Below are 22,958 nucleotides of genomic sequence, written 5' to 3'. Positions count from 1 at the left end.
GGAGTTTGAGGAAGGAGATATGAGAATGAGTCAGAGAGAGCACTTAAAATTTGATATCAGGCACAAGAATTAGTATGCCATAGCATAAATATTATTCAGATAAAACCTTATCACAGCACTTCCCTTCAATAAATTGTCAAAGGATAAACATTACTGTTTGGAAATACATTTTATTGGTATTATGCTTTCTCTAGATCATAGATTGGTAAAGAGTCATTTCAAGTACAAGGCTATTATTTTACACATTCTCCAACGAAAGGTCCTATCAGGCCACCTGCTGAAGTGTAGTGTGTGTTACATTTGAGCCCTCTGACAGCCTCGAGTGAACAGAGGTCTTCTCTGGGAATTGAGGCTGCAAGGCTGGCTAACTCAGCTTTGCCTTCATGAGCCCTGGAGTCCAGCCGAAAGATATCTGCAGGTCAGGGGGGCAAGAAGGGGTAACCCAGGTGTCACTGAAGATTGTATAGATTTGGGGAATGTTGCAGTATTTGAAAGTGCTCCCACCAAAGCTGCTGATAAGTTCCGGAAATGTCAGGAGAATAATCTTTGTGGACATTGGTGATGAAGAAGACAGAAGAATAAAAGGCCCAGGACTTCTTCATGGGTATGCAGTTAGGACCAGGGAAAAGACCAAAAAGCAATTGAACATTTTAGCCAGATTTGTTTCAGGAAAACATCCTGCTTTCCAAGGATTTAGACGGATATTCCTTTTCACTGGTGACTCAGGCAACACCCATCAGATTTCTGGTCTCCAAGGGGCTATATTCTCAGAAGGGAGGTTGAGGACTGCACTTCTGATAAACTTCTGACTTCACGAGTCACTTTCTGTCAATAAAATTTCTCTTTTTGCTTCTAGCACCGAGTGGATTTCCTTCAGCTGATGATTGACTCTCAGAATTCAGAAGACTCTGAGACCCACAAAGGTAACAAAAGAGTGCTTCTGAGGGCTACTGGTGGGGCACTCAGAGGGAAGGTTTTGTTCTGAAAATGTGCAGGAAGTATTCCAGGTAGATGAGAATTTCTGCCACATAGCAGAATGACACAAGTTTGGAGGTTAAAATGGTAGCTGGAGGCAACTTCTAGAGGCATGCAGGCATAGATAGCCATGTTCTAAGCTTAAAGGGCAACCCTAAGGAAAACTGGCATGCCAGGAAGAGTCAGCAGTCTGTGGATCACCTACATAAGATCAAATGCCAGTTCTCAGCCTCCTCCAGATCCACAGAATTAAAATTTCTTCCTGGAAATTTATTAGGTTTCTGCAAAAATAATTGCAATTTTTGTGATTGCTTTCAATGGCAAAAACCGCAATTACTTTTGCAGCAACTTAATGCATCTAACACCTAATCAGGAGCCATGCTGTCCAAATAAGGGCGATTTTAACTGGCAATTTTTGGTGAAAGTGTGTTCAGCAGGTTAATCAACTATGAAGTTATTTTTTCCTTTGCAATGGATAAGTAACTTTTGGGAAAACCTCTGAGACTGTGTAAATATCCTTTGTCTTCAGTCTTTCACCTACCAGTTTTACAACCCATGTACGATTTTTACTGAAGTCATTGTTACTATGAGTGGCAAAATGATGGCCATGTTCAGTTTCAAGCCACCAAGATTTGGCAATCATGTCACAAAATTCCTGAATATTTAATCATTGGTTCTAGAGAGCAGGAGTAGGCTGACTTTGGCATACAGATTTAAATATGTCCATGTCTACATCTACTTCTGTCTGTCTGTTATCTATCATCTGTCCATCTATCATCTATCTACTTACTGATTATCTAGCTATCATCTCTCTATCTATCCCAATACAACTTGCTGTGATAAAGGAAATAGCCTACTGTTTTAGTGTTTCATCTAGAAATCACTAGACACATACAGCTATTGAGCACTGCACATGTGGCTAGTGCCACTGATGAAAAATTTTAAATTGTATTTAAGTTTAATTGAATAAAATTTGATTTTAAATAGCCACATGTCAATAGTGGCTACCACATTGGACAGCAGAGCTCTAAACTTTGAGATTATAGTTTAGTTTCACATCAGTATCATCAGGTTCATGGTAACAGAATACAATTATTAGATAGTTGAATTTACCCACAACTGCATCACAGAAATCTTCACTGGTAAATCACAGCTCTGTTGACATTTCTCACACTCCTTTCATATTGGTTTTGGTGGTGAGTTACATGGTTGGAACAGGCACTATATTTATTTCTGTGTTCCCGGTCTCTAAATGTCCTAATCCAGTCCTGATCAAACAGACCAGTGATGGGCCATCCTGAGCTTCTCTCAGGAAAAAAATCAAGAGAGGGGCCAACTTGCAATCACAAGAGCTTATACCATTTTAATGCCATTCATCAGACTGCAATCAATCACCACTCATCTAGCTTTTTGTCCATCTTCAGTTGCTGTACATCCTGAGATAGTCAATTCTGAGACCTATAGCCTGGGTCTATTACCTGGTGCCTCTCAAAGATATAATCCATACTTCTCAACCTGGGCTATGCACACAAATTACCACATCTTGTGAAATTCAGACTTGAATCAGTAGTTCAATGGTGGGGTTTGAGATTTTGCATTTCTGTTTTTGTTGTTGTTGTTGTTGTTTTGTTTTGTTTTGAGACAGAGTTTTCGCTCTTGTTGCCCAGGCTGGAGTGCAATGGCATGATCTCAGCTCACCACAACCTCAGCCTCCCAGATTCAAGCGATTATTCTGCCTCAGCCTCCCAAGTAGCTGGGATTACAGGCATGCGCCACCATGCCTGGGTAATTTTGTATTTTTAGTAGAGAAGGGGTTTCTCCATGTTGGTTAGGCTGGTCTTGAACTCCTGACCTCGGGTGATCCATCCACCTTGGCCTCCCAAAGTGATGGGATTACAGGTGTGTGCCACCATGCCCAGCCTTTGCATTTCTAATAAGGTCACAGATGCTTATGACCCACGGACCACACTTTGAGTAGCAAGAGGTGGTCTGTATTCCAATATTGGTCTCTTAAGTTCCCTCAAACATATCTAAAGGAAAGGTCCCTTAATTTTCCATACATCTAGCCATTAATGTTGCAAATTCTCTCAAAGTTTGTCAAAGTATATTGTAGCTAAAATGAATTACATTTTTCTTGGGAGAGAAGACTACCCCATATTAATTTACAATAAAGTACTTTTAGGATCATTCAAGGAGCACACCATGACACTGAGTATGTTATGCAGAAATGTTCTCTCTGGAAATTACCCAGCTGTGAAGGTGGCAGGGATGGCACGAGGAGGAGCGGATGGTCTACTTTCTTGAAGACATTGGGGGAAAACTGGATTAAAATGATTTGCCTTGCTCTGGCTCTGTAAGACACACATCAGAGTGAAACCACCCCCAGTGAGACTCTGAATTGCTTTTCTATTTTTTCCCCTGGGGATTTGAAGGTTCCACTTAGATTTCTTTTCATCTAAACTGTGATGCCCTACATTGACCTGATTTACCTAAAATGTCTTTTCTCTCCTTTCAGCTCTGTCCGATCTGGAGCTCATGGCCCAATCAATTATCTTTATTTTTGCTGGCTATGAAACCACGAGCAGTGTTCTCTCCTTCATTATATATGAACTGGCCACTCACCCTGATGTCCAGCAGAAAGTGCAGAAGGAAATTGATACAGTTTTACCCAATAAGGTGAGTGGACAGTACATGGAGAAGGAGGGAGGAGGTGAAGCCTTAGCAAAGATGCTTCCTCACCACTTCCCAGGAGAATTTTTATAAAAAGCATAATCATGATTCTTTCATTCACAATATGTAGGAAGGCTCTCAAAATAAAAAGAAGGAAGCATAGGGAATGGTTGCTATTGGCAGAAGTATAAGATCTTTGTAAAACAGTCCTCTCCCTGGTTCATCTGCTTTCTGTTACCACAATAATGCTAAGTAAAAAAACATCCAAAAACCTCCCTGGCATTTAACAATATGCATATTGCTCACACGTCTTGATAGTGAGCTCTGCTGATATTGGCAGGACTTGCTCTGGTCTGGCTGTGATCTGATGGAGCCTGGCCCTGGGTGCGCTGTGCAGGTTGACTCAGCTCTGCCCCACATGTGTCTCATGTTTCAGTCAGGTAACCACTGGTGAAGAAGCAAGCTAGGAACCAGGGTATCTGACTTCTGAGCTAAACTCTTAAACTCTATAATATTGCCTTTCAAATATAACACTAAGTACTAGGTGCATATCAACCACACTGTTTTCAGACCTCTGCCAAAACTTGGATTCTTTGTGCTATGAAGAGACATGGCTTTTGGGCTGGTCTTTGTGTGGCAGTGAGGTGAGCACAAAGGGATGTTCTTCAGAGATTACAGTCCAGCCCTGAAGCAACAACTAGGAGACTGTTTCAGCAAGTGAGGACAGGGCTGTGTGGGGTTCTATCCTTTTCATAACTTTGCCTGGCACTGAAATCACATGCTCTGATAACATCCACCAGAACTTTCTTTTGTCATATTTGGGATAGAAAGGGACTAGTTTTTCCTCAAATTATTGATAGAGATTTTATATAATATAGTGTTTCTCTCCACATTTTATGTATATAACAAAAGCCCTGCTTTTGTGTATATATGCATATATATATATACACACACACACACACATATATATAATACAAATCCTGCTTTGTAACTGTTTTTGTTTGTATATATAACCAAAAGAGTTATGAACCAGAAGTTTGGCCAATAATCCTTGTCGCACAGAGAATTTGCTTTTTCTATCTGTTTTCACTTTCTTGGTTACAGACGTGTAACCTCTTTTTTGAATGGTGACAATCACTTTGTCATATTTTATTTGATGCTAGTGGTCATAGCCTATTAGTCATGTTTGCTTCCATGAGAAAGAAAAACCACTACATGGTTATGCTAAGGATTTCAGTCATTGGGGTTAGAGCCTTCCCTAATGTCTCCTGCTTTCATAACTCCTCCACACATCTTAGTGGGCCATTGAGCACATCAAAGGGCATGACAGTTATTAAAATACTTTATGAATGCCACAGTCCTTTGCCAGTATGAGTTGTTCTCTGGAACTTCTAACAGTTCAACAGTACTACAAGGACTGAGTTAAAAGTTAATTCAAAAATCTCAATTTATCCAAATCTGTTTCTTTCTTTTCAGGCACCACCCACCTATGATACTGTGCTACAGTTGGAGTATCTTGACATGGTGGTGAATGAAACACTCAGATTATTCCCAGTTGCTATGAGACTTGAGAGGGTCTGCAAAAAAGATGTTGAGATCAATGGGATGTTTATTCCCAAAGGGGTGGTGGTGATGATTCCAAGCTATGTTCTTCATCATGACCCAAAGTACTGGACAGAGCCTGAGAAGTTCCTCCCTGAAAGGTAGGAGGCCCCTGGGAAGGGAGCCCTCCCTGAACCAGCCTGGTTCAAGCATATTCTGCCTCTCTACAGGACAGTCTGGGCTTGTACAATCATTTGCTTGTCTTTTTATGTTTAAAAGGTTTTTTCAAATCATGAAATTGATCATTGTCACACTTTACAAACCACAGACTAGATAAAAGAAAACTATAGCCAGTCACAGTCCCAGCAACTTAAGATGAAGGTCCTCAATTATGTCCTTATGGGTCATAAGTGTCCAAAATATAAGGACTCTTTTAAAAACACATGATCACAATGCTATTATTATGTCCCACAAATGAATATTTTTTCCTGAATATAATCAAATCTTCAGGAATCAAATTTGAATAAAAAACATGGGTCTAATCTTCAAAGAATTTATAGGTTAGTGGAACAGATAGACAAAGAAAGCAGTGATGACACTGCTTTCCATCAATACAGTAGCATCATATGCCTGTGTAAATTATCTAACTTAAACTATTCTATGGAGGTGTGGGGGAGAAAGAGGGAGAGATGGAGATTAGAAGAAGGAGGAGAAGGAGGAGAGAAGGAGGGGTAAGACAAGGTAGGGAGGAGAAGGAGGAGAATTAGAAAAACAAGAGAGGAGAGGAGAGAAGGAAAGTGCAAAATAACAATTTTGAAGTAGTGCAAGACAATTTCTTCTTCTCCTTCCTCATGACCAACATAAGGGTGACTTGAGGCAGGAATCTACTTTTCTGTCAGTCATTCTCATCACTTATGTGCCTTTTGTAGTGTGAACACATCACCATCCTGACTATAATTTGAGGGTTTAGAAATAAATATACTTTGCAACAGTATTTATCTCCTCTCAACAAGACTGAAAGCTCCTATAATGTAAGGAGAGTAGAAAGGATCTGTACCTTACAATTCTCATAGCAAAATATGCATAGCAGGATTTCAATGACTAGCCCACAAAAGTATCCTGTGTACTGCTAGTAGAGGGGTGGGCCCTAAGTAAGAAACCCTAACATGTAACTCTTAGAGGTATTATGTCTTTAACTTTTAAAATATCTACCAATATGGAACTAGGTTCAGTAAAAAGAACAAGGACAACATAGATCCTTACATATACACACCCTTTGGAAGTGGACCCAGAAACTGCATTGGCATGAGGTTTGCTCTCGTGAACATGAAACTTGCTCTAGTCAGAGTCCTTCAGAACTTCTCCTTCAAACCTTGTAAAGAAACACAGGTCAGTCAATTTTCTGCATTAATAATGTTTTATTAACAATTATTTTAACTGAATGGTCTATATATTTAAAAAAGAATACACTCACTTAATCTTTTAATAATTTTTTCTATGGGCCAAGGAATCTATTTGGACCCATCTATGATCTTTAAGGGTGCTTCAGTTCTGGAGTTCAAAAGCTGTAGCATTAAAAACATCATGCAATGTCAATGTAGATTAGCATGACATGATTATCTACAGTCTCCTTGAACTTGAGCAAAATTAAATTCAGTTTCAAGTCAATTGGAAAGATGGGGAAGTATTTTGCACAATCATGAGGTGCACTTATTATCTTGTTTTGACTTTTGAATGATGCTCTTCCTTCCCAGAACTTGTAGAAGTTTTCTCATGAGAGTGGCTCCCAACCACTAGCTGTACATTGGAATCACCAGGGAGCTTTAAAAATTCATGATGCCTGGAACATCTCAGAAATTCTAAACTAATTTGCCCAGAGTGTGGCTTTAAAAGCTCCCCCATTGCTTCTCATGTGAAGCCAAGGTGGAAAATGACTAATTTAAGGTAGTTCTATTGGATATGAAGGACTACCACAGTCCAAGGCCATCCTTACTGACCTCACCTTCCAGGTGCCTAGCTCCATCCAACTGGGCTCCTTTTCAACTCAATTATAACTCTACTAATCTTCTTTCCTTTCTTCTCCTCATTCTGTTCTTATCTTTCAAGTCCTAGTTCAATTCCCAAGCCCCTCCAAGGTGTCTTCTTGACCTAGTCCAGGGCTCATTTACTCCTCTGCTCTGTTATTAGTTACTGGAGGCTATTATCATATAATTTCATAATTTGCCATCAAATCATTGAGTTTTGTTTTCTATATTTTCTCTTTATCTAAGAATGTCTTCCCCCCTCCATTAACAATATCCTCTCATTTTATTCCATTTAAAATATCCCAGTGGTGCCTTGCAAGTGACCTCATCTAACTCAAGCATTTGGTCATTTGGTAAATGTTTAAGGAGTGATATGCAGTCGATTGGTTTGCATACAAATATTAAGTTTTTTAATGTGAACATTTAGCAAATGACATTCATGTATTTGCATGTGTGTGTGCTTGCACATGTGCACATGCATGTCTTTCTGCAGGGAAAATATATTCATGCCTTTTGAAAATTTTTAAATAATAAGGTGTTATATTTATAGAAAGATTTGGAACCTTTTCTCTGAAGAAGTTAAAGAGCAGATGTCATTGATTCATATTAAGCAAGACCCTATAAATCTTATTTCTAGGTCTCATGTATTTATTAAGCAACTCCACACCTTAAGCAGGCTTTCTACATAGAAGAGGAAGAAGATAGAGATGGTTTCCATATTATTTTCATATTCCACATTATTTGTGGCTTTAGGCCAGCTATGTAGCTATCCTGTATGTGTGCTCAGACAGGAGACTCAGCCCTGAAAGAAGGCGGTCCTCTGGCACACCTAGGATGGGGAAGGTACTCCCTTGGAAGTCCCAAGCTGGCACTTCTGGATCTCCATGGCAATTTTCTTGCCCATCACTCCATGGAGATCAGAAAATCACTCTATTGTGTCCCCTCAACACTGAAGGAGTGTCTCAATAAGAAAAGTTGAGTCAAAACACTGTAGGAATTGAGAGGTTCCCCACTTGCACTACCCTTGTAAACCAAGAGAAGATGTTAAAAAATAAAACGATAATGCTTCCTGAAGGTGTCTTCCCATCTTTACACTAGATGGGTTCAATTGAGAGGAATTACTGGACTCTGGAAGTTGAAGACTGTCCACATAATTAAAATGTACAATAGCTACTCAGGATTACCTTGCAAGTTTCAACATACACAAAATTAACTTCATAAGATGGTTTAAAAAGTTTACCATTATACCTAATAATCTGGTTTAAATTTTTAAAACTCATCCATTTTCATTAAAATTTAAATCAAAAAAGAACACGGGTTTCCATGAATTTGTCTCAGGTCAAACCTCACACAGAATAGGTGCTCCGTGAATATTTTGTTAAATGATAGATGATGAATGTTCTCACTGTCCAATCTTCACACATCTTATAGAGTAAGTATAACGAATCCAAGATTTAAAGTGCTGAAAGTAGTTTTTATATGTTTACAAAGCATTATTGTCAGTAATTTTTTTTTACTTTGATGCTATACTTTCTACTTTTGCTTTATTTAATGCTTCTCAATATGCTCGTTTAACTGTTGCAGATCCCCCTGAAATTACGCTTTGGAGGACTTCTTCTAACAGAAAAACCCATTGTTCTAAAGGCTGAGTCAAGGGATGAGACCGTAAGTGGAGCCTGATTTCCCTAAGGACTTCTGGTTTGCTCTTCAAGAAAGCTGTGCCCCAGAACACCAGAGACCTCAAATTACTTTATAAATAGAACCCTGAAATGAAGACGGGCTTCATCCAATGTGCTGCATAAATAATCGGGGATTCTGTACGTGCATTGTGCTCTCTCATGGTCTATATAGAGTGTTATACTTGGTAATATAGAGGAGATGACCAAATCAGTGCTGGGGAAGTAGATTTGGCTTCTCTGCTTCTCATAGGACTATCTCCACCACCCCCAGTTAGCACCATTAACTCCTCCTGAGCTCTGATAACATAATTAACATTTCTCAATAATTTCAACCACAATCATTAATAAAAATAGGAATTATTTTGATGGCTCTAACAGTGACATTTATATCATGTGTTATATCTGTAGTATTCTATAGTAAGCTTTATATTAAGCAAATCAATAAAAACCTCTTTACAAAAGTATTATTGGATGTTTCCTGCACATTAAGGAGAAATCTATAGAACTGAATGACTGAGAACCAACAACTAAATATTTTGATCATTGTAATCACTGTTGGTGTGGGAACTGGAGTGCAGTGGTGCAATCTTGGCTCACTGCGAGCTCTGCCTCCCAGGTTCACGCCATTCTCCTACCTCAACCTCCTGAGTAGCTGGGATTACAGGTGCCTGCCACCACGCCTGGCTAATTTTTCTATTTTTAGTACAGACGGAGTTTCACTGTGTTAGCCAGGATGCTCTCGATCTCCTGACCTTATGATCCACCTGCCTGGGCCTCCCAAAGTGCTGGGATTACAGGCATGAGCCACCATGCCCAGCCCAATTTGATTATTAACATAGGTGAGAGTTAACCCACTATGACTTTGCCCATTGTTTAGAAAGAATATTCATAGTTTAATTATGACATTTTTGATGAGACACAGTGGCTCACACCTGTAATCCCAGCACTTTGGGAGGCCAAGGCAGGCAGATCATCTGAGGCCAGGAGTTCAAGACCAGCCTGACCAACATGGTGAAGCCCCCTTTCTACTAAAAATACAAAAATTAGCTAGGTGTGGTGGCACATGCCTGTAATCTCAGCTACCCAGGAGGCTGAGGCAGGGGAATTGCTTGAACCTGGGAGGTGGAGGCTGCAGTGAGCCAAGATCATGCCACTGAACTCCAGCCTGAGTGACAGAGTGAGACTGCATCTAAAAAATAAAATTATGCCTTTTTGTAGCACATATATTTTGTAACATACAACTGAAGCCAGTATTATATTATTAGTTTTCATTTAATGTTTTCAGCCCATCTCCCCTGATATTTCTGGGAGACAGGAAATATGTTTTCTTACACCTCTTGCATTCCATCCTCAACTCCCAACTGTCTGAATGCAATGAACATTTAATAAAAAAACAGTTGATTGGTCAATTGATTGGGCAACAAGGCTGAAACTACTCATTTCTTTTCTTTTCCTATTTCTTCCTTTATTTTCCCTTTCTGAATAATTTAGCCCTAGAGCCATTAGGTGGGTGGCAGCCAGATGGTGGCCACACATTAAGGTAGAGAAGAGAGTCATGGTGGTTCCAAGTCAGAGACCAAGTAGGATGAGGACAAACTGGGTGTTCATGTGGAAACAGCCTGCCTGGGTGTGGGAGTCCAAGCAAGCAGAGAAGGGGTTCATAGAGAGGTGTGGCCTACAAGAGCAGCCAGAGCCTAAATAGAGCATGGAGAACCCATGTGAGGTCAGGAGGGCATCCATGAGTGGGAAGTGATAGGTGAGGTTTGGTTACATAAAGGGGATTTATCAAAGAAGTAAATATATTAAGGATGATGGAAGCCAGGCTTCTCATCTTTGAAGAACGGAGTCATGGATTCAGAAAGGGAGAAAACTAGCATGAATCCTATGAAATTAGATTGGAATGGATGTATTCGTGTATATTCATACCCTTCTAGATAGATAGATGGGTAGATAGGTGATAACAGATATATGATAGATAGTTATATAGATAGATGAAATGTATACATGTGTTTGTGTGTGTGTACAAAAAAAACCATATATTTCCTACTTCTCTTCACTGATAGGTCTAGGTAACAATGACATTTCAATAGCAATGAGCACACTTAGCACCCAGGTCTTGGCTTATGAATACCATATTCCACGGAAAGGAACCAGAGCTCTTTAGAGAAATGCCTGATTCCAGGGCCAGGGTTAAGAAGGTTCAAGACAAGCCTAGGACACATTTTGTGCCAGGAAGCAAGAAAATGTTCAAATGATTTCCAAGTAATGTTTGGAAATGATATTTGAAAAAGACTTCCAAATGATAACTCCAAATTATTTTCAAATGATATTTGCAAAAACCTAAAGACTCCACCAAAGAACTATTAGAACTGATAAAATATTCAGTAAATTTGCAGTTGCAGGATACGAAATCAACATACAAAAATTAGTAGCATTTCTATATGCCAATAGTGAACAATCTGGCAAAAATAAAAAAGTAATCCCATTTACAATAGCCATGAATAAAACTAAATACCTAAGAATTAACTTAATCAAAGAAGAGAGAGATCTCTATAATGAATATTGTAAAACACTGATGAAGGAAATTGAAGAAGACACAAAAAAAGAAGGATATTCCATGTTTACATATTGTAAGAATCAATATTGTTAAAACTGTCCACACTACCCAAAGCAATGTACAGATTCAATGCAATCCCTCAAAATACCAATTACATTCTTCAAAGAAATAGAGGAAAAAATTCTAACATTTCTATAGAACCACAAAATACCCAGAATAGCCAAAGCTATCTTCAGCAAAAAGAACAAAACTGGAGAAATCTTATTACCTGATTTCAAATTATACTACAGGGGTATAATAACCAAAACAGTATGGTGTTTGTATAAAAACAGACACATTGACCAATGAAATAGAATACAGCACCCAGAAACAAGTCCACACACCTGGAGTGAACTCATTTTTGACAATGTTTTCAAGAACATACACTGGGGAAAAGACGGTCTCCTCTGGTGCTGGGAAAGCTGGATATCAATATGCAGAAGAATGAAACTAGACCCCTATATCTCACCAGACACAAAAATCAAATCAAGGTGGATGAAAGACTGAAATCTGGCCAAACACGGTGGCTCATGCCTGTGATCCCAGCACTTTGAGAGGCTGAGGCAGACAGATCACTTGAGGTCAGGAGTTCAAGACCAGCCTGGCCAATAAGGTGAAACCCTATCTCTACCAAAAAATACAAAAGTTAGCTGGGCATGGTGGTGCATGCCTGTAGTCCCAGCTACTCAGGAGGCTGAGGTGGGAGAATCACTTGGACCCATGAGGCATAGGTGGCAGTGAGCCAAGATCATACCAATGCATGCCAGCCTGGGCAACAAAGTAAGACTCTGGTTAAAAAAAAAAAAAAAAAAGACTGAAATCTAAGATCTCAAACGATGAAACTGCTACAGGAAACATTGTGGAAACTCTTCAGGACATTGGTCTGAACAAAAAATGCTGAAGTAATACCCCACAAGCACAGGCAACCAATGCAAAAATGGACAAATGGAATCACATCAAGTTAAAAAGTTTCTGTGCTGCAAAGAAAGCAATCAACAAAGTGAAGACGCAAACCACAGAATGGGAGAAAATATTTTCAAACACTCCAACAACAGATTAACATCCAGAATATACACAGAGCATAAACAACTCTTGGAAAAAATTTAATAATCCTAATAATCAAAAAATGGGCAAAATATTTATACAGACATTTCTCAAAAGAAGAAATACAAATGCCACATAGTCATATGAAAATGTGCTCAACATCATTAATCATTAGAGAAATGCAAATCAAAACTACAATGTCATCTCTCCCCAACTAAAATGGTTTTAATCCAAAAGACAGGCAATAACAAATGCCAGCGAGAATGTGGAGAAAAGGGAATTCTCGTACACTGTTGGTGTAAATTATTACAACCACTATAGAGAACAGTTTGGAGGTTCCTCAAAACATTAAAATGGACCTATCAAAAGATCCAGAAATCCCCGTGCTGGGTATAAACCAGGAAGAAAGGAAATCCATATATTGAAGAGATATCTTCATTCCCATGTTCCCAATAGATGCTATTCACAAATGCCAAGATTTGGAAGCAACCTACGTGTCCATCAACAGATGAATGGATAAAGAGAGTACTTCACTTATGCACAATGGAGTACAATTCAGCCATGAAAAAAGCATGAGATCCTGTTCTTTATAATAACGTGGCTGGAACTGGAGGTCATTATGTTAGGTAAAATAAGCCAGGCACACAAAGACAGATATTGCATGTTCTCACTTATTTGTGGGATCTACAAATCAAAACAATTGAGCTAATGTCTGGGTCTTAGTCAATTTTGTACCCTAAGTACAGGGAGCACAGCCATTAGAATACATGATGAATGCTTTAATACAGGAATGAATAGGTGAGAGGCACAGGGTGGTTGGGTGTTCTTCTGATACATAGTATCTTCCTTGACACATTCATTACAACTCTCAATAGGTAAGTCTCTTCATGTATGTTACCTTCTGAGGAATTAAGTGGCAGAACATGCCTTCTATTATTTTCCTTTGCAGAACAAGACCAATTGCATTAGTTGGGAAACAGTGCTGGCTGCATTTGAGTCCCAAGCAACCATTAGTCTATTGCTATCACCACAGACTCAGAGGGAATGACACACAGGGGCCCAGCAATCTCACCCAAGTCAACTCCACCAACATTTCTGCTCACCCACCATGTGTACAGTACCCTGCTAGGGTCCAGGGTCATGAAAGTAAATAATACCAGACTGTGCCCTTGAGGAGCTCACCTCTGCTAAGGGAAACAGGCACAGAAACCCACAAGGGTGGTAGAGAGGAAAGAGGACAATATGACTGTGTGAGGGGGATAGGAGGCATCCAGAGGAGGAAATAGTTACATCTGTGTGAGGAGGTTGGTAAGAAAGACTTTAATAGAAGGGGTCTGTCTGGCTGGGCTTGGAAGGATGTGTAGGAGTCACCTGGGGGGGCACAGGTACACTCCCGGCAGAGGGAATTGCATTGATAAAGATCTGTAGGTGTGGCTTGTGGGGATGAATTTCAAGTATTCTGGAATGAGGACAGCCATGGAAAAAAAGGGGAGGTGAGAGGAGATATAATCGGTTTCATGCCAATGGCTCCACTTCAATTTCTGATAAGAACTCAGATTCTGTGGACTCCCTGATAACACTCATTAAGTTGTTTATGATACCTCATAGAATATGAACTCAAAGGAAGCCAGGAAAGGGGTGTGTGCGATTCTTTGCTACTGGCTGCAGCTGCAGCCCCACCTCCTTCTCCAGCACATAAACATTTTAGCAGCTTGACTTAAGACTGCTGTGCAGGGCAGGGAAGCTCCAGGCAGACAGCCCAGCAAACAGCAGCAAGCAGCTGAAAGTAAGACTCAGAGGAGACAGTTGAGGAAGGAAAGTGGCGATGGACCTCATCCCAAATTTGGCAGTGGAAACCTGGCTTCTCCTGGCTGTCAGCCTGTGCTCCTCTGTCAGTAACTGTCCAGATTCCTCTCCTCTGTTAACTTGGACTTGGGGTGCTACTCAGGCCCCTGCTCCCTTATCTGTTTTGAAGATCAAAAGAGATATTCAAGGAGGAGTAGCTTAATTGTTGGACGCTACAAACACATAGAGGTTATTATTGATCTTATGCAGATTTATGAATAAATAAATAAGCATTCGTCCCAGCCACCTTCTCATTTTGGTAACTAGGAGGGTTTAGGGACAGCACTTGGTAGTGGGAATGATCTGATTAGGTTAGATTTGACCTATACTAATCAATGAAAACCCAGCAAAGGCAGATTACAAACTGCTGAACACGATGGGGAGTGTGATCCTCATCCCCTTCCCAGGTTCTGGGGATTCTGGGGGCAGGAGGGAGCAGCTCGGGTTTTTGTCTCATTACCTTCATTTTCTGGGTTCTCTCTCTGCTAGAAAAGATGCGTAGAAGTTTGTCCCCTGTGGACCTGCTGGTTCCTGCTCCCCTAATTTCCACCCCAGGATATCATTTACATAACACACTGGGGAACACCAAGACTTCATGGGAAGCTGTCCCCTGGCTCTTCCCTCTTTCCTGTGCCATGCCCCTAAACATCCCCTCCCTCCTATGACTCACTCCTCCACCCTGTCATACACAGAACTATTTACCTTGCAATGATTAATCTCCAGAGCAAAGGAGACTTGGAGGAAGTTTCGAGGATTTATTCTTTGCGTTAATCTTTTTCCTCCTGTCTCTGGGAGGCTAGCATTAATATAGAGCTTTGTTTCTCACCTAATGGGAATCTGGTAGCAGCCTGAAAAGGCAGGAGCCATGAAAGCCAATTTCGATTTTACACCTTTTTTTTCCCTTTATATTATAGTACAGGAGGACTACCTTCAGAGTGAACAGGCAACCTACAGAATGGGAGAAAATTTTTGCAACCTACTCATCTGACAAAGGGCTAATATCCAGAATCTACAATGAACATAAACAAATTTACACGAAAAAAACAACCCCATCAAAAAGTGAGCAAAGGATATGAACAGACACTGCTCAAAAGAAGACATTTATGCAGCCAAAAAACACACGAAAAAATGCTCATCATCACTGGTCATCAGAGAAATGCAAATCAAAACCACAATGAGATACCATCTCACACCAGTTAGAATGGCAATCATTAAAAAGTCAGGAAACCACAGGTGCTGGAGAGGATGTGGAGAAATAGGAACACTTTTACACTGTTGGTGGGACTGTAAACTAGTTCAACCATTGTGGAAGTCAGTGTGGCGATTCCTCAGGGATCTAGAACTAGAAATACCATTTGACCCAGCCATCCCATTACTGGGTATATACCCAAAGGATTATAAATCATGCTGCTATAAAGACACACGCACACGTATGTTTATAGTGGCACTATTCACAATAGCAAAGATTTGGAACCAATCTAAATGTCCAACAACGATAGACTGGATTAAGAAAATGTGGCACATATACACCATGGACTACTATGCAGCCATAAAAAATGATGAGTTCATGTCCTTTGTAGGGACATGGATGAAACTGGAAACCATCATTCTCAGCAAACTATCGCAAGGAGAAAAAACCAAACACGGCATGTTCTCACTCATAGGTGGGAATTGAACAATGAGAACACATGGACACAGGAAGAGGAACATCACATACCGGGGACTGTTGTGGGGTGGGGGAAGGGGGCAGGGATAGCATTAGGAGATACCTAATGCTAAATGATGAGTTAATGGATGCAGCACACCAACATGGCACATGCATACATATGTAACAAGCCTGCACGTTATGCATATGTACCCTAAAACTTAAAATATAATAATAATAAAATTTTAAAAAAAAGTCTTTGAGCAAATTCTAAAGACAGGGCCACAATAGGCTTTCAGTGACCCTCTGTGACTGAGTGGATGCAGCGATGCAAAATATCATCACCACTGCTGAAGACAAAAAAAAAAGTCACTCTTTCTACCTAGGATGAGAATCCCCAAATCAGTGGGGTCCACTTACTAAACAGACATAAAGGAATGAAGTGCCCTGGAAGAATTTCTGCCTGAACCTCTCAGGAGCACTCATGTTTGAGGACGTTTGAGGACTCCAGGATTGGGACCATGAATACTTCAGCTGCTTTTAGCTAATCATTGTGACTTTTGGGGTCTCATGGTGCAGGCAGGAAAGGACCTGATGAACAAACATAATCATTGCTGTCAGAGTTACTGTTATTATTTATTGCCTTAATGTTACCTCCTTCTCTTGAGTATTCCAGTTCCTCAGTCAGTGACTCACCAGCCCCTATATCTATAAAGTCACAAACCCTGTGACCTGATTTCTGTTTCACTTCATAGATAGGAAACCCATTCACATGGACTTATTAAAAAGCTTGGAATTCCAGGGCCCAGACTTCTGCTTTTTTTGGGAACTACTTTGTCCTACCGTCAGGTGAGTGTTTTTGAGCTCACTCTTTGGCTTCTTATGATTGCAAACAGCAGCTTAGTTCCATCAGTAAAAATGTTTCTCTGCAAAAGGAAGGTCTGAGGTTTTACCCTTTCACAAACAGTGTGTAGGCATCACCCAGAGCATGGCAAGGTTTACACAGGGGCTCTCTTGCTAACTCTCAGGAACCTCAGGTTTGCCTAAGTTGAACAGCCCAAATCTCAGGTAGATCAGCAACCTGATATTCAAAACTTGATATGCAGACTTTGTGAATACCATAAAGAAGATTTTCTTTTTGCTCCTTGTAGGTTCCCAGGAAAGTACAGTCATAGTTAGTAATAAAAGTCGGAACAAGATCCCTTGATTGTGGCTTGTTATCTGTGTACATGAGAGTCAAACTTTCTTCTCTGTAGCAAGAGCTCATGAGTAGCCTTTTCCCCCTTCCTCCTGGACAGCTTTGAAACTCAGTTTATTAGGGAGATCAAGTATTTACCATTGGGTCATTTGCACCTGCTTGAATCATCTCCAACAAATGCTAAATTCCCTAAGGGTTTTTCTGTGGCTCTACCTTAGCTCTTACTCCCTGTGACGTCTTTTGCAGCTTTAAGACACACAGCAAAGGGGTTCTGCTTTACTTCTTTTTATTCAAAGGCTGCACTTTATTAGTGAGTCTGAGGAAGGAGTGGATGTAACTGAGATGAGATAGTGTTGTCTACCAAACTCAGATATTTTTTTTTTTCATAATACTTTCAGTTCTAGGATACATGTGCACAACGTGCAGGTTTGTTACATATGTATACATGTGCCATGTTGGTGTGCTGCACCCATTAACTCATCATTTAGCATTAGGTATATCTCCTAATGCTATCCCTCCTCCCTCCCCCCACCCCACAACAGTCCCTGGTGTGTGATGTTCCCCTTCCTGTGTCCATGTGTTCTCATTGTTCAATTCCCACCTATGAGTGAGAACATGCCGTGTTTGGTTTTTTCTCCTTGCGATAGTTTGCTGAGAATGATGGTTTCCAGCTTCATCCATGTCCCTACAAAGGACATGAACTCATCATTTTTTATGGCTGCATAGTATTCCATGGTGTATATGTGCCACATTTTCTTAATCCAGTCTATCGTTGTTGGACATTTGGGTTGGTTCCAAGTCTTTGCTATTGTGAATAGTGCCACTATAAACATACGTGTGCATGTGTCTTTATAGCAGCATGATTTATAATCCTTTGGGTATATACGCAGTAATGGGATGGCTGGGTTAAATGGTATTTCTAGTTCTAGATCCCTGAGGAATCGCCACACTGACTTCCACAATGGTTGAACTAGTTTACAGTCCCACCAACAGTGTAAAAGTGTTCCTATTTCTCCACATCCTCTCCAGCACCTGTGGTTTCCTGACTTTTTAATGATTGCCATTCTAACTGGTGTGAGATGGTATCTCATTGTGGTTTTGATTTGCATTTCTCTGATGACCAGTGATGATGAGCATTTTGTCATGTGTCTGTTGGCTGCATAAATGTCTTCTTTTGAGAAGTGTCTGTTCAAATCCTTCGCCTACTTTTTGATGGGGCTGTTTTTTTCTTGTAAATTTGTTTGATTCTTTATAGATTCTGGATATTAGCCCTTTGTCAGGTGAGTAGATTGCAAAAATGTTTTCCCATTCTGTAGGCTGCCTGTTCACTCTGATGGTAGTTTCTTTTGCTGTGCAGAAGCTCTTTAGTTTCATTAGATCCCATTTGTCAATTTTGGCTTTTGTTGCCATTGCTTTTGCTGTTTTAGACATGAAGCCCTTGCCCATGCCTATGTCCTGAATGGTACTGCCTAAGTTTTCCTCTAGGGTTTTTATGATTTTAGATCTGACATTTCAGACTTTAATCCATCTTGAATTAATTTTTGTATAAGTTGTAAAGAAGGGATCCAGTTTCAGCTTTCTACATATGGCTAGCCAGTTTTCCCAACACCATTTATTAAATAGGGAATCCTTTCTCCATTTCTTGTTTTTGTCAGGTTTGTCAAAGATCAGATCATTGTAGATGTGCGGCATTATTTCTGAGGGCTCCGTTCTGTTCCATTGGTCTATATCGCTGTTTTGGTACCAGTACCATGCTGTTTTGGTAATAGTACAGTTTGAAGTCAGGTAGCGTGATGCCTCCAGCTTTGCTCTTTTTGCTTAGGATTGACTTTGCAATGCGGGCTCTTTTTTGCTTCCATATGAACTTTAAGGTAGTTTTTTCCAAGTCTGTGAAGAAAGTCATTGGTAGCTTGATGGGGATGGCATTGAATCTATAAATAACTCTGGGCAGTATGACCATTTTCATGATATTGATTCTTCCTATCCATGAGCACGGAATGTTCTTCCATTTTTTGTATCCTCTTTTATTTCACTGAGGAGCGGTTTGCAGTTCTTGAAGAGGTCCTTCACATCCCTTCTAAGTTGGATTCCTAGGTATTTTATTCTTTTTTAAGCAATGGTGAATGGGAGTTCACTCATGATTTGGCTCTCTGTTTGTCTGTTATTGGTGTATAAGAATATTTGTGATTTTTGAACATGGATTTTGTATCCTGAGACTTTGCTGAAGTTGCTTATCAGCTTAAGGAGATTTTGGGCTGAGATGATGGGGTTTTCTAGTTATACAATCATGTCATCTGCAAACAGGGACAATTTGACTTCCTCTTTTCCTAATTGAATATCCTTTATTTCTTTCACCTGCCTGATTGCCCTGGCCAGAACTTCCAACACTATGTTGAATACGAGTGGTGAGAGAGGGCATCCCTGTCTTGTGCCAGTTTTCAAAGGGAATACTTGCAGTTTTTGCCCATTCAGTATGATATTGGCTGTGGGTTTGTCATAAATAGCTCTTATTATTTTGAGATACATCCCACCAATACCTAATTTATTGAGAGTTTTTAGCATGAAGGGCTGTTGAATTTTGTTAAAGGCCTTTTCTGCATCTATTGAGATAATCATGTGGTTTTTGTCTTTGTTTCTGTTTATATGCTGGATTACATTTATTGATTGGCATGTGTTGAACCAGCCTTGCATCCCAGGGATGAAGCCCACTTGATCATGGTGGATAAGCTTTTTGATGTGCTGCTGGATTCGGTTTGCCAGTATTTTATTGAGGATTTTTGCATCGACGTTCATCAGGGATTTTGGTCTAAAATTCTCTTTTTTGGTTGTGTCTCTGCCAGGCTTTGGTATCAGGATGATGCTGGCCTCATAAAATGAGTTAGGGAGGATTCCTTCTTTTTCTATTGATTGGAATAGATTCAGAAGGAATGAATGGTACCAGGTTCTCCTTGTACCTCTGGTAGAATTCGGCTGTGAATCCGTCTGGTCCTGGATTTTTTTTGGTTGTAAGCTATTAATTATTGCCTCAATTTCAGAACCTGTGATTGGTCTATTCAGAGATTCAACTTCTTCCTGGTTTAGTCTTGGGAGGGTGTATGTGTCCAGGAATTTATCCATTTCTTCTAGATTTTCTAGTTTATTTGTGTAGAGGTGTTTATGGTATTCTCTGCTGGTAGTTTGTATTTCTGTGGGATCAGTGGTGATATCCCCTTTTTCATTTTTTATTGCATCTATTTGATTCTTTTCTCTTTTCTTCTTATTAGTCTTGCTAGTGGTCTATCAATTTTGTTGATCATTTCAAAAAACCAGCTCCTGGATTAATTGATTTTTTGAAGGGTTTTTTGTGTCTCTATTTCCTTCAGTTCTGCTCTGATCTTAGTTATTTCTTGCCTTCTGCTAGCTTTTGAATGTGTTTGCTCTTGCTTCTCTAGTTCTTTTAATTGTGATGTTAGGTGTCAATTTCAGATCTTTCCTGCTTTCTCTTGTGGGCATTTAGCACTATAAATTTCCCTCTATATACTGCTTTAAAAGTGTCCCAGAGATACTGGTATGTTGTGTCTTTGTTCTCATTGGTTTCGAAGAACATCTTTATTTCTGCCTTCATTTTGTTATGTACCCAGTAGTCATTCAGGAGCAGGTTGTTCAGTTTCCAGGTAGTTGAGCAGTTTTGAGTGAGTTTCTTAATCCTGAGTTCTAGTTTGATTGCACTGTGGTCTGAGAGACAGTTTGTTATAATTTCTGTTCTTTTACATTTGCTGAGGAGAGCTTTACTTCCAATTATGTGGTCAATTTTTGAATAGGTGTGGTGTGGTGCTGAGAAGAATGTATATGCTGTTGATTAGGGGTGGTGAGTTCTATAGATGTCTATTAGGTCTGCTTGGTGCAGAGCTCAGTTCAATTCCTGGATATCCTTGTTAACTTTCTGTCTCAATGATCTGTCTAATGTTGACAGTGGGGTGTTAAGGTCTCCCATTATTATTGTGTGGGAGTCTAAGTCTCTTTGTAAGTCTCTAAGGACTTACTTTATGAATCTGGGTGCTCCTGTATTGGGTACATATATATTTAGGATAGTTAGTTCTTCTTGTTGAATTGATGCCTTTACCATTATGTAATGGCCTTCTTTGTCTCTTTTGATCTTTGTTGGTTTAAAGTCTGTTTTATCAGAGACTAGGATTGCAACCCCTGCCCTTTTTTGTTTTCCATTTGCTTGGTAGATCTTCCTCCATCCATTTATTTTGAGCCGATGTGTGTCTCTGCATGTGGGATGGGTCCCCTGAATACAGCACAGAGATTAATTGAGATTGCTATTAGTAAACAAATGCCCATGACTAACCAGCAAAATAAACTGCTACTATTAAAAACCAAATTAAACTCCCTCTCCTATGAGGAAGAAAGTAAATGACTTCCAGAGTGATTCAAGGACCAAAAGGGTTTAGAAGAAGATGAAACCAAACGAAGTAAATAGAAAAGAGGAGGGCATTTGTGATAAAACATTTTACATGGTCCATTTTCAAGGCATGATAAATCTAAGTACTGGCAGCCAGCCTGTGGATGTAACAAACCACACAGCTCAGGCACCTAGAATGTCACAATAAGTGAACAGAATGTAGAGGAGGGGTCAGCCCATAAAAGGAAAGAAAGTTTCATTATTGGGAAATAGAAACTTAAGGAGGGAAGGGGACCGGGATACAACCGTATAAGTTGGATAATGAAAGTTAGGTGATATCCGGGAAGATTGTAACCCTGTAGTACTCAACCAATGAGGAACTGGGGGAGGGACTTGCATGCTAGGAGATAAATTACCTACTGCAACAGTCCTGGGTGTGCCTGCCTACCAGACACCCGATCTTGGAAGACCACCATTAAAAGTCTCGCTTCTGCTGTTCTTCATGTGTCCAAGTCCATTCTTTGGGTTTGGATGGGTGAATGTCTTTACCACAGGGGCTATATAGTAGGTGTATATATTTATAGAGTATATGGGATTTTCTGATACAAGCATACAGTGTGTAATAATCACAGCTGGGTAAATAAGCTATTCATTCCCTCAAGCATTTATTGTTTGTGTTACAAAGGATCCAATTATACTTTTAGTTATTTAAAAGAGTTAGTTATTACTGATTATAGTCACACTGTTGTGCTATCAAACAGTAGGTCTTATTCAGCCTTTCTAACTATGTTTCTGTACCCATTAACCATCCCCCCTCTACCTATCACAGTCCACTCCAGACCCTGTTTGCTTGGGTATCACCAGCGGAGGCTGCACAACAGCAAAGATTGCTGCCTGTTCCTTCCTCTGGAAGCTTCGTCCCAGAGGGGCACCCACCAGATGTCAGCCAGAGCTCTCCTGTATGAGGTGTCTGTCAGGACCTACTGGGAGGTGTCTCCCAGTCAGGATACATGGGGGCCAGGTACCCACTTGAGGAGGCAGTCTGTCCCTTAGCAGAGCTCAAGCACTGTGCTGGGAGATCTGCTGCTCTCTTTAGAGCCAGCAGGCAGGAACGTTTAAGTCTGCTGAAGCTGCCCCCACAGCTGCTCCTTCCCCCAGGTGCTCGGTTTCAGGCAGATGGGAGCTTTAGCTATAAGTCCTTGACTGGGGCTGCTGCCTTTCTTTGAGAGATGCCCTGTCCACGGAGGAGGAATCTAGAGAGGCAGTCTGGCTATAGTGGCTTTGCCGAGATGTGTTAGGCTCCGCTCAGTTCGAACTTCCTGGTGGTTTTGTTACTCAAGCCTCAGTAATGGC

At 40.3% G+C, this 22,958-nt stretch overlaps 1 protein-coding gene across 3 annotated transcripts in view; it reads left to right on the top strand.

The window, feature by feature from the left end:
* Positions 1-16,873, top strand: part of LOC129135235 (cytochrome P450 3A7) — a 37,610-nt gene extending 20,737 nt beyond the window's left edge. Inside the window, exons 9-14 of one of the 3 annotated variants that reach the window (XM_054656026.2) lie at positions 857-923; positions 3,491-3,651; positions 5,122-5,348; positions 6,414-6,576; positions 8,796-8,875; positions 16,768-16,873. In XM_054656026.2, the coding sequence (XP_054512001.1) occupies positions 857-923; positions 3,491-3,651; positions 5,122-5,348; positions 6,414-6,576; positions 8,796-8,875; positions 16,768-16,873 (804 nt within the window). Of the gene's footprint in view, positions 1-856; positions 924-3,490; positions 3,652-5,121; positions 5,349-6,413; positions 6,577-8,795; positions 8,902-16,767 lie in introns of those variants that run through there. The other 2 variants (XM_054656024.2, XM_054656025.2) reach the window with 2 other exon arrangements.
* The last annotated feature ends 6,085 nt before the right edge of the window (positions 16,874-22,958 follow it).

The sequence above is a fragment of the Pan troglodytes genome, chromosome 6 (assembly GCF_028858775.2).
Source record: "Pan troglodytes isolate AG18354 chromosome 6, NHGRI_mPanTro3-v2.0_pri, whole genome shotgun sequence".
Classification (NCBI taxonomy): Eukaryota; Metazoa; Chordata; class Mammalia; order Primates; family Hominidae; genus Pan; species Pan troglodytes.
The sequence above is the reverse complement of the archived record's forward strand: the minus strand, read 5'-3'. Positions and strand labels throughout refer to the sequence as shown.